The sequence below is a fragment of the Blastomyces gilchristii genome, assembly GCF_000003855.2.
Source record: "Blastomyces gilchristii SLH14081 genomic scaffold supercont1.36, whole genome shotgun sequence".
Taxonomy (NCBI): Eukaryota; Fungi; Ascomycota; class Eurotiomycetes; order Onygenales; family Ajellomycetaceae; genus Blastomyces; species Blastomyces gilchristii.
Genome location: NW_003101647.1, coordinates 212,788 through 223,518, shown reverse-complemented (window position 1 = coordinate 223,518; position 10,731 = coordinate 212,788). Strand labels below are relative to the sequence as shown.

The following is a 10,731-nucleotide window of genomic DNA, read 5'->3' as shown; positions in this document are numbered from 1 at the left end:
GTAAGTTAACCACTAGTTAGTTATTTAACCGTATCTAAATTACATCCGATCTGTCTGTGCATCTCGTCTCAGCATCTCAGTTGAAACCAAACAGCTGGATTGATATACAGGAGAGCTACAGTGCAAGAGCAACCAGCAAAGCTGGAGCTCTTCTGGCTAGATGGAACAGAACAGCCCTGGCATACGGTTTGCCAATGATGCCCAAAAACATGCTTTTTTTATGAAAAAAGCCCTTGACATGGTGTGTTCTCAGTGTGCTTGTTCTTCTGATTCAATCTTTGCTAATCCCACATGAATGAAAAGGGTGAAGAAGCTCTCGCCAGCGGTGAAACCCCAGTAGGTTGCGTGCTGGTCCATAATGACGAAGTTATCGGGTCTGGTATGAACGACACGAATAAATCTATGAACGTAAGCTCCCAAGCATAGCTTTTCAAGTTTAAAATTAGTTTGTCGGAAGTATATGAATATATATAATACATATACTAACTGGATTCGACAAAAGGGTACGAGACATGCAGAATTCCTAGCCATTGAAGAAGTGTTGAGAAGTCATCCACGAAGTATATTTCGTGAAACCGACCTCTACGTCACTGTTGAGCCATGTATAATGTGTGCATCCGCGTTAAGACAATACCAGATCCGGCATGTCTATTTCGGGTGCGCGAATGAACGGTTTGGAGGGACTGGAGGGGTCCTCAAGTTGCACTCTGAGTGAGTCCATATCCACTTTCTCCAGCTAACAGGAAATCGTTACTGAAACTACCCGGTATCATTTCTGGTAGCCCGGGGATTGATCCGCCGTATGGGCTTACAGGAGGGCTTTTCAGGAAAGAAGCAATCATGTTGTTACGCCGATTTTATATCCAAGAAAATGAAAGAGGTAGGTGGTAATCAATATTCAATGACATAATGAGAAATTGGCCTAGTTTTTCCTTTTATTCCCCTTCAGAACTAATCTTTCACCCTAGCGCCTAACCCAAAACCAAAAAAGGATCGGGAACTGAAGGATGATGATTTTGGTGATGTGGGAGCGGGGATGGAATTCGCGGGGATGTTGCCCCGGCCATAAGACCTTCCATAATGCAGCTTGTGAGCACCATCTTGCGCCATTCTTTTTGCGTTTCCTGAAAACGAATATGAAATTTATGGAACCCTAATCCGCTGTAATATATACAATAGTTTTTTTTTTTTTTTTTTCAATCACAAGAGGGAAGAAAATTGAAAGACGCAGGAACAACAGGAAATTAATTTGACTGAGAGCTGTTGGACAAGTTATCGTTTGAGACAGAACATTACGATGTGGATGCCGTCTTTTGGCGTTCTGCTTCTAGTTCTCGCTCAGCTTGTTGATAGTACTTCGCAGTATCCACGCCATGCTGTTAATCCGAACAGTTAGCCGGTGTCCAAATTAAACTACACAAAATTCCGTAGGAGCCGGGGAATAGATACCTGATCATGATTCACAAAATTGAACCAAGGAAGGACATGGATGAATAGAGAGGAATATCGCGAATTCCGAGCTGCGACTCCTTGCATATAAGGTGAGAGCGACGAGACTCCGTACAACGGCTCTCCTTTCTTAACCTTGTCAACCATCTCACGCATATCCATCTCGACCTCTCGCGAATTTTCCGTAAAGCCGTAGAAGCGTTCTGTGATGTGGCAGAACAGAGGAGCGGTTAACTTGGAGATGCCCGAAGCTGCTAAGATACCATTGAAAAGAAAGGCAAACATACTGCATGATGTGTTGTATACAGTGAACAAGCCACCGAAGAAGCCAATTGCCGTTGCCAATCGCATAGCTTTGCCAAAGGTTCCTGGGCTGGCATTGGCCGGGTGCATTCGTTCCATCAGCCAAAATAGAGCTGGGGACATTGACCCGACGCCAGCACCAATGACATAATCGGATGGCCGGGCATATCCGAAGACTCGTTTTACATGACTGCGATCAATGTTAGAAGTACTGCTTATCGAGAATCGGTATTGGGGTTGGAGCGAGCGTACGGATCCGTATCAATAACCTAAGGAGCCAGAGCCGGGTTAGCAAATTGCAGATAGAGGCGGAGGGGAAACATGAAAAAAGAAACACATACGGGATAGTCAGTTTTGAGAACCCTTGGCGGGACAATCGGCCTACCATGATCGGTAGCCATGATGAAGATTGATCTGACTGGAGACACAGCCCTGGTGTATATACTGGATAGCTAAACGTTCGATGCTCTTCAATCAACTGTTCCGCACCGGAACAATTGCAGGCGTGGTGAGCGATATCACGTGGAACGCTCAAATCACATGATACGCAATTTTAATCACGTGTTTTTATGTGTGCCAAGTCGCGTCCAAGTCGCGTCATCCAAAGACACCGCGTTTCTGGCGACCAATTGACGAACCGCCAGTGTGAATCTTTTTAACTACCATCGCGAAGTCGAAACATATATGTAACGAATTTTTACCATTGCCCTATTTTTCATGAAAATAAATATAAAGCAATAAAGCAGCCATGGAAGCTCGAGGACGGAGTGCCGACACTAGCGGACACCATACACCAGGTACAGTCGACGACCTTTTCGATTACGATGTCGGGCTGGATGAAATCCTGGAACAGACCGACTTGAACCAACATAACGACTCGTCAAACCCAGCATCAAGAAGGAATGACGAACCAGCAGACTCCAACGGTGCTAGCCTAGGTCTAGATGAGGAGATCAAAGTTGCGCCCAAGAGACGACCGGTTGCGAAACTGGACGAGGCACGGTAAAAAAAAAAAGCATGCATGCGGGAGCTTCTGGGTCGCTTTGCTAAACATGATCTTCAGACTACTATCGCCAGCCGGAATACCAAAGCTACGCAAGAATGCAAAAACCAAGCTCAAGTTCAGGGGGAAAGGCCATGAGGTAATAAATAATAATACAGCCATTCAATTCACCCTTTGAAATTGCTTGGTATGCGCTCTGCTGATACTGATATCTAATGCGTATATTATTTTCCCTAGTACTCTGACGCCATGCGCCTGCTCAACTTTTACCAGCTCTGGCTGGATGACCTCTACCCCCGCGCGAAATTCGCAGACGGTCTCGCTATGATCGAAAAGCTAGGCCACTCGAAACGGATCCAAATCATGCGAAAGGAGTGGATTGACGAAGGCAAACCAAGACTATATGCCGCTGACAGAGATGAGGAAACAAATAACGACACAACCCAGCTGCCAGCTTCGAATGCTGCGGCGGCCAGCAGCGATGGACATCCGCAAACCGAAAATGACAATGAATTATTTCCGGCTACCACCACAAACACCGCCCGGCGCGACCCGAGAACATCACCAGTCCAGAGAAACAATAGTACCGTTGATAGTTCCACAGAAAATCATATACCGTCCATTTTCGGCGGTGGGGAAGGCGGAAAGGGAAAGGCGGCGGAACACTACAACGCAGATAGCGATGACGACCTTTTCGTCCGGGGCGATCACAACGATAATGCTCATGTGGATATTAATAAGCTAGCGGGGCATGTCGAAAACTCACCCGAAGACGATGAGTTGGAGGCTCTCTTGGCTGAGCATGAGGGTGCTGGGATGCCATCAGGACTGGAATCAAAACCCAGTACAACGACTACCGCCATGGCGAAGGGTTCGGGTTCAGGACTACCCCCAGTAAGCGCTTTTGACGATTTGGATGCAATGGATGATTATGATATTTGACACCCGTAATTTTAGTTTAAAGAACTGAACAATTTGATGATAAGTGATAATGGGAATTTGATGAGTTTTTTGTTTTTTTGGTGTTGCCCATTTGCATTCCAACCCTTTTGTTCGAAAGTGAAAGAAGACAATTCTTGAAATTCTGATAAAAACAATGTTAAAACAGTGTTTGAATGAAGAGAATAGTAGTAGAAAAACATAATGGATCGCTGGACTTGAACGGGAAAAAGAAAGCTTTGGGTAAACTAAATGTTAAAGGAGACTTCCGAAATATTTCTATGAACTTCAACAAAAATAGGTGAAGAATGCATCGAGTGGGAAGATAAAATGCATGCAACAAAAAGCCAATGGAAACAACAAGCTTAATCAAATCCATGCTTATCCCATGCAAATAGCAAAAAAAAAAACATGAAATAGAACAAAACCAGAAAAAATTGGGAAAAAAATGCCAGAAACAATTTTCAAAACAAAATAAAACCAAGACGGGAGATACTAAATAAATCGGTGAAATCGGAAAAGGAAACTCTACAAGCCATCTGCCAAATTAATTCAAGAATTTGCCGTGTCAAGAGCAATCTCGGTGAAAATGGAAAATTGCCCACCAGCATCTGCCCAATTCAAGCGTTTCCCGCGCACAGCAGTGTTCTCCACAACGGACGCGACTTCGATATCCTCATCAGTCCCCTGCCCAGTTTGATAGTTGGCAGAGAAGCCCCACGACCACGCGCGTCCATCCTTACCGATAGCGATGGAATGCTCGCTTCCACTACCGATATGACAGGCGTCAATATCGGGAATAGGGGTGGGGTTGGCGAGGATACGCGGTTTGTTCCTATCATCGCGAATGACGGATGAATCAGGCAAAGAGTCGATTTTGATGCCGGTCTGGAAGCCATCAAGACGGCCAAAGGCAAGACATTCACCCTTGGCGGTAAGGGCGAGGGAATGGTGCGAGCCACCGCAAATTTGGATGATGTCTTTGTCTGTCAGGGACTCGACAACGGCTGGGCGGAGAATGGCCGCTTCCCTGTCACCTGCGCCCTCGCGGATGCCCGTCTCGCCGAAGCTGTTGAGGCCCCACGCGTAGACCTTGCCGGACTTGTGGATGGCGAAGGAGTGGTCGGCGCCGCAGCCCAGGCCGACCATGTTTTTGGGAAGGCCGAATTCCCGGGGTTGTAAGCCGTTGATTTTGGTGCGCTCGATGATGCGGCGGCCTAGCTGGTTCTGTTGGCCGGAACCCCAGGCGAAGACGGAGCCTTTATCGTTGAGAGCGAGCACGTGGTTGGAACCGCAGGTAATGTATTTGATTTTCTTGAGGGTGGGTAGGAGGACGGGTGTTCTTTGGACTGTGGATTTTCCGTCAAAGCCCAAGATGCCGTCGTTGCTCTGATGCAAGAACGTTCGTTAATCGATTGGTTTCCAGAGAAGAAAAATCAACACAGCAAAAATAATGCACATGAGATGGAAAAATTTGCGACTTACTCTAAATGTACCCCAGCCATAGACAGATCCAACATCAGTAAGCGCGAAACTTGCACTGTCGCTGGCAGCAACTTGGACAAAAACAGTATCTTCGGGAAATGATTCAGACGGAACGGCTCCAGGAGTTGCTTCCCGCGGGTTCAGACCACTATCACTATCGGAATCCGAGTCTGAGTCGCTCCCATCACCTTCTTTGATGTCTTTGTAGCCCCCATCCCAAGTTGTGTCGCGACCCAACGCGCCCTGGTCATTGACGCCCCAGGTCAAGATCTTATTATCATGGGTGAGAGCAACGCAATGCATTCCGCCAGTCGCAATCTGGACGACACCAACCGTGTCTGCAGGCAGATGCGGGTTGAGGCGTGGGCGCTTCACGTCAACAACATTCTTGCCAGCACCAAGGCCAAGTTCTCCGGAACTCCCTTCGCCGCAAACATACACGTTCAATCGCTGTGTAGGAGCCTGGTTGATGACGACCTTGGGCTTGACGACAGGCGCCTTGACGACTCGGGCCTTCTTAGGTTCGCGCGTCGCGACCTCATCGGCGGCCGCTTTGCGCTTCTTGGGCGCGTCGACTTCGTCAACTTCGCTACTAGCAGAAGGTGAGACGCCGTTCACCTTGACATCTTCGGTTTTCTCAAGGGACTTTGTCTTTTTAGAGCCAGGCTTGGGACCAGGTTTAGCTTTAGGTACAGCCTTGGTAGATGATTTCCTCCCGGGTTCTTGAGCCGTTTTTCTTGTTTCCCTGGGCTTTGCAGCAGCTGTCGTGCTGGATGCGGCTTTTCTGGGAGCCATAACACGAGGGTTATCAATGCGAAATGAGTGAGAGAATAAATGAGAGAATAGTGGTGAGGGAGGTTATCGTGAGTTAATCGAGGTCCCTCGAGGGGAAATATGTAGGAGTTGGGGAGATTGGAGATGTTTTAAGATGTGTTAGATCTTTCGTTTCTTTTGTGGTTGGCGATACATTATTTATTTTTATTTTTTGTGGTTCAAAGGAGGATTATGTCATCACTACTTGCCAACACTAACACAAACCAAAGAAGATTCAGGAAAGATAATGAAAAGAGTGAAGATCTTGCAATTCAAAGAATCAATTTAAAGATGCAAGATATTAACCATATTGATAATGGGATGGTGAATTACACTGCCACATTGGGGGGTTATATGCTGTCAAATAAATATAACTACTTCACTCCATACATCCATTCCCCGCCTCCGGTATCTAGCTACCCTGCACCATGAATGAATATTAGGGCTTATTATAATATAGACAGGTCCATGGATGCTAGCTAGTAATCATAGAAATACCGCGGTGGTTTATTCCCAAAGATAAGCCGCCAGCCCTGAGTTCGGCAACGAACCGCGATACCCGAGCAGTTCGTGGAATTTCTAGCTATTCCCTGCATGAAACTCCATACTCCATTTCTCATATGCGGGGGTGAATGAATATACGTGAAAAATATACAAAGTCACAGGAGTCACCACTGTACGGAGTACATGTATACAACACCGCCCAATACATAGTGAAGTTCATTCCATTCAGAAATATATATATACACAATGACAGGACGCCCAGCCAACCTCCCCAAATTCACCGACGTGCCTTTGAACAAAGGAGATCCTCCATTTTCCGCATGGGGCTTGTATGGGAAGGATGACCAGCTGGGATGCCTCAATCGCCAGACCGACACCATTGTGGTGGAGGCTGTGAAGGAGATAAAGACGGGTGTGAGGTGAGGAAGCTTATTATGATTTCCCTGTAGTGTACGGAGTAGTGTACATGTATATCTTTGCCGCTGTCGAGTTCGCTATCTGCTTTGCTTGCTTGTCCGTGATTTGGTCCGCATACCTGAAGGATAAAATCAATACGTACAAAGAATAAATACATTCTTTCATCGTATTGGTCCACCCACACAAGGCTACCCCCCCCGATTCTTCGCCCACGTTGAAAGACAGAGAGCTAATTATAATTTCAAAGAGTGTCGCTAAACTGGCCGCTGGACGCCCAAAGCAAAGTTCACTTCTTCAGCCGGCAGGTGTTCCACAAGCAGATCATCGACAAATCGCCTCGGACAGTGAATGATGATTTCTGGACGTTTAACACGCAAAGTAGTAGCCGGTGAAAGTTTTCCCCCTTTCTTCCCAGAGCTGTCCAGTGTGTGGCTGCAGCTCGGATAAAGAGGAATATAGCTAATCGAGGCCCGTCTAATTCTTCTTCTCGTGTAGGGGATGGACTCCGTCATTTCGGCTACCAGAAAGAAAAGAGGTTCTATAACGGCGTGACAATGGAAGACATTCACAGATCGAAGGACAGTACCGTCAACGGAATTCAGCATACATATGATGCGACGAGAAAAATCTTTGCGAGTTACGCATAATCTGACGGTCTTATTTCTATTTTTTTCTTCCTTGGGCCGTGACAGCCTAGGCAGAGAGAGGAATCGTAGGCCGTGGAGTCCTGCTGGATTTCCACAAGTGAGCATTAGCAAACAATATCCCAGCCGAGATATTTAAGAGAACTTCAATTCCGCTGAAATATCTCCAGGGTGTGGCAGAGTCGCAGGGGACAGAGATAAATTTTGGAGACATACTTATCATCCGAGTTGGTAGGACAATGCTTTCCTCTTCTCTCCATTTCCCTCCTATGCTTTATCGGTTTATGACGCTAGGATATATGAAGGCATTTAACCAGCTATCAATGGATGAACTGGAAAAGCTGGCCAAACAAAACCCGTCCAATTTAATAGGGGTAGAACGCAGCGAGGAGGTGCTTGAATGGATATGGGAGAACTTCTCCGCAGTAGCAGGCGATCATCTAGCTTTTGAAGCATATCGTGAGCCCCCTCCACCCCTTTCTCCTCTCAGATCGCAGATCTCTATTGTGGAAATGTGCTCATGTTGCAGCCAATTGGCACTAATCCAATGAAATCTTTCGGTCCCATCAGCTCCACCGAAAGACTGGAGCATGCATGGGGTGCTCCTCGCAGGCTGGGGATGTCCTATCGGAGAGTTATTCGACCTTGATAAGCTGGCTGAGGAGTGCGAGAGGCAGAATAGATGGTCGTTTCTCGTCTCGAGTGAAATGTGCAACGTTCCAGGTGGAGTTGCAAGGTAAGTGGAAATCTACCCATACCCAATAGTATACTGTGTGTTGAAATAAACCAGTCATGTCTGACGGAGACATTTCATGCATATATGTATATATATAGCCCACCAAACACCCTGGCAATATTTTAAAAAATCCTATTAACATCCGGAAGTGAATCACGAATTTTCTTGAGAATTCCCAGCAGTTCCCTGTGCGCTTTCTTTGTTTCTTGCTTGACTACCTTCCTGCGAGTTATTTTGCGCATGTTCTTGGGCATTTCCCTGAGCAACAGCTTCGATGCCGGAAACAATACGCGGGGGAGGAGCGCGTATCTTGCCGCACATAACAACATCCTGACCTAGTGGCTGCCATTTAATATCATACGGATTAAGAGCACTGATCGGTTTGCCCGTATTATCTTTTTTCGCGTCTGGACTGACCCCAACACCACCCCGGCCTAAAAACGTAGGAGCAAGCGTAATTATAAGCGAATCGACAAAGTCAACGTATTCAGGATTCAGTAGTTCACTAATCACAGTTGCGCCACCTTCAATCATGACACTGGTGACTCCCTCGGTTCCCAGGGCCCTTAGAATAGCTTCCCATCTAAGTCGCCAGCTTTGATTATATTCCACAATGCGTAGGTAGTCGCCTCCGTGATTCTTGAGTGTCAGGACTTTTGCCGGCTGGATGTTTGCTCCAGGAGAGACGATGACCCACGGCGCCTTGCCCTTCCCCGCCTTGGCAGTTTTTAAAAGCCTGCATTCCGGGTCCGCTGGCCATCTTCCAGTTGGGTCCACGATAATTGGTCTAGGTTGCCACATTTTGCCTAATCCCCCAAAGCCGCCTGCGCCCGCCAGCCGGCAATTTAGGCCAGGGTTGTCTGCTATGGCAGTTCCAACCCCAATTAAGATAGCATCATGTCGCGAGCGCAGATAGTGAGTCATGACCTTCGTTTCAGGCCCAGACAAGGCTGTTTGTATGCCGGGGAAAAGAGACACCTTAGCATCCATGGAAGATGCATACGTTAGGGTGACGAAGGGGAACTGTCGACCCTCCTCGTAACTGGGGAGATATGGCTGGAGAAATTCCAAAGAATAACTAGGAAACCTTAGCGCATCGGGAGGAATTTCGTAACGAGAGTTTTGCGGCTCGTGTTGCATCATTCCATTACGATGCTCCAGTACGGGGCCTTGAATGCGCATGATACCATAGCCCTGCTGATAATGATAACCTTCATGTTCCCTCAATTTGACATCGGGATGTAAAGCGCGCCACTTAGCAGAGACGTTGCGGGCATCGGTGACGCTGAAGAATTTCCCACCGGCAGCCATCAGTTTATCCGGCTCCTCGCGTAACTTTGCAAATATAGACGATGGCAAGTAGCCCTTCTCAGCTTCCTTCCTGCAAAACTCTATCAGGCCCGAATTCCTCTTCACCTTATCAATGTGATCCAGATCATGCGAATGCGTCCGACTGCTACCCGGCGTCCTTGTTATCGTAACAGCAGAATAAGCGCCGTCAAACTTCACCACCTTAATTTGTACGTTGCACTGATTCCCTTGCCTGACCATCTTCTTCCTCGCCCTCTTTCCCTCAGGCAGCGGTCTTGACGGGTTCGGTCTGCAAGTCGCCCTCCGTAGTCGGCACATGTAGTAATCGGTAGTCGTAAGACCGTCCTTGGTTGAGTTTGACCTCTGCTTCACCCAAACGTTATCTATAAACGGCCAGTACGTGTGGAACTCCTCCACGCTCATTTCCACGGCATCCTTAAGCTCAAAGAGAACCTGCCTGATCCACCCGAGGTTGGGCGGGTTGCTGAAGAGGCTGTAATAAGCTGGGCCCGCAGGCGCGGGAGGTATAACTTGCTCAGAGGGATGTTCGGGGGACGTTGCTGAGTCGGTATTACTTGTCGGCTGCGGAAGTGACGAAGGCTCAACGGATTGCGAAGGCTGGGGGTCTGGTTCAGCCTCAACCTGCGCTTTTATATCGCTCTGGAGTCTGGAATCGTCGTCCTCGGCATCGTCCATGTCCACATCTCCATCCATCTCAGCTGTTTCGGCTGAGTTTTCCGTCTCGGCGTTCGACTGAATCGAGGTGTCATTCTGCTGCTCTGGAAGGCTCGAGGACCGCGACTGAGGGGAGCCAGGTGCTGTACTAGCGCCCCCTTCGTCCATGGCTACCCCGTTGGTTACTAAAAGGTTCAAGCACGAGTACGGAGTAGATATAATGGCACTGAGGGTTTCTAGCCCTTCTGGGAGAAAAAGTCGTGGTGGTAGTTTATTGGCCTGAACGAAAGCTTGGAGGCTTAAATAGTTCCAGCGGTTTTGAAATGGTGGGAGCTTAGAAGCGGTGATGCAGGGGTGAAAGAACGACGAAGAGAAGTATCACAACCTGAAAAAGCCAAAAAAAAAAAAAAAAAAAAAAAAAAAAAAAAAAAAATGAATAGTTAGAGGTCAAT

General features: G+C 47.5%; 6 protein-coding genes across 7 annotated transcripts; 3 read left to right on the top strand and 3 right to left on the bottom strand.

Annotated features, from left to right (window-relative positions):
• Positions 1–31: 31 nt before the first annotated feature.
• BDBG_09159 (tRNA-specific adenosine-34 deaminase subunit Tad2p/ADAT2) lies at positions 32–2,328 on the top strand. The gene is made up of 5 exons (XM_031723891.1): positions 32–241; positions 304–408; positions 503–711; positions 783–880; positions 969–2,328. Exons 1-5 carry the CDS (start codon positions 161–163, stop codon positions 1,067–1,069), a joined length of 594 nt encoding a protein of 197 aa, XP_031581257.1. The 5' UTR covers positions 32–160; the 3' UTR covers positions 1,070–2,328.
• Positions 41–2,433, bottom strand: BDBG_09158 (NADH dehydrogenase). The gene is made up of 5 exons (XM_002620426.2): positions 2,094–2,433; positions 2,005–2,021; positions 1,737–1,942; positions 1,450–1,652; positions 41–1,376 (listed from the first exon to the last, which is right to left on the bottom strand). Exons 1-5 carry the CDS (start codon positions 2,151–2,153, stop codon positions 1,293–1,295), a joined length of 570 nt encoding a protein of 189 aa, XP_002620472.1. The 5' UTR covers positions 2,154–2,433; the 3' UTR covers positions 41–1,292.
• On the top strand, positions 2,337–4,199 carry BDBG_09157 (replication fork protection complex subunit Csm3/Swi3). The gene is made up of 3 exons (XM_002620425.2): positions 2,337–2,754; positions 2,816–2,894; positions 2,993–4,199. Exons 1-3 carry the CDS (start codon positions 2,501–2,503, stop codon positions 3,695–3,697), a joined length of 1,038 nt encoding a protein of 345 aa, XP_002620471.1. The 5' UTR covers positions 2,337–2,500; the 3' UTR covers positions 3,698–4,199.
• On the bottom strand, positions 2,443–6,252 carry BDBG_09156 (ran exchange factor Prp20/Pim1). Its single transcript, XM_002620424.2, has 2 exons — positions 5,180–6,252; positions 2,443–5,083 (listed from the first exon to the last, which is right to left on the bottom strand). The coding sequence occupies exons 1-2, from the start codon at positions 5,972–5,974 to the stop codon at positions 4,247–4,249; spliced, it is 1,632 nt and encodes a 543-aa protein (XP_002620470.1). The 5' UTR covers positions 5,975–6,252; the 3' UTR covers positions 2,443–4,246.
• On the bottom strand, positions 6,253–10,710 carry BDBG_09154. 2 transcript variants are annotated; one of them, XM_002620422.2, is made up of 2 exons: positions 7,774–10,698; positions 6,253–7,640 (listed from the first exon to the last, which is right to left on the bottom strand). In XM_002620422.2, the coding sequence occupies exon 1, from the start codon at positions 10,445–10,447 to the stop codon at positions 8,447–8,449; it is 2,001 nt and encodes a 666-aa protein (XP_002620468.1). In that variant the 5' UTR covers positions 10,448–10,698; the 3' UTR covers positions 6,253–7,640; positions 7,774–8,446. The 2 variants fall into 2 exon arrangements, with proteins under 2 accessions (XP_002620468.1, XP_031581256.1); XM_031723890.1 differs by having other exon boundaries at positions 6,311–7,643; positions 7,774–10,710.
• On the top strand, positions 6,390–8,667 carry BDBG_09155 (uncharacterized protein). Its single transcript, XM_002620423.2, has 5 exons — positions 6,390–6,915; positions 7,161–7,291; positions 7,409–7,495; positions 7,684–8,016; positions 8,128–8,667. Exons 1-5 carry the CDS (start codon positions 6,743–6,745, stop codon positions 8,295–8,297), a joined length of 894 nt encoding a protein of 297 aa, XP_002620469.1. The 5' UTR covers positions 6,390–6,742; the 3' UTR covers positions 8,298–8,667.
• Positions 10,711–10,731: the final 21 nt, after the last annotated feature.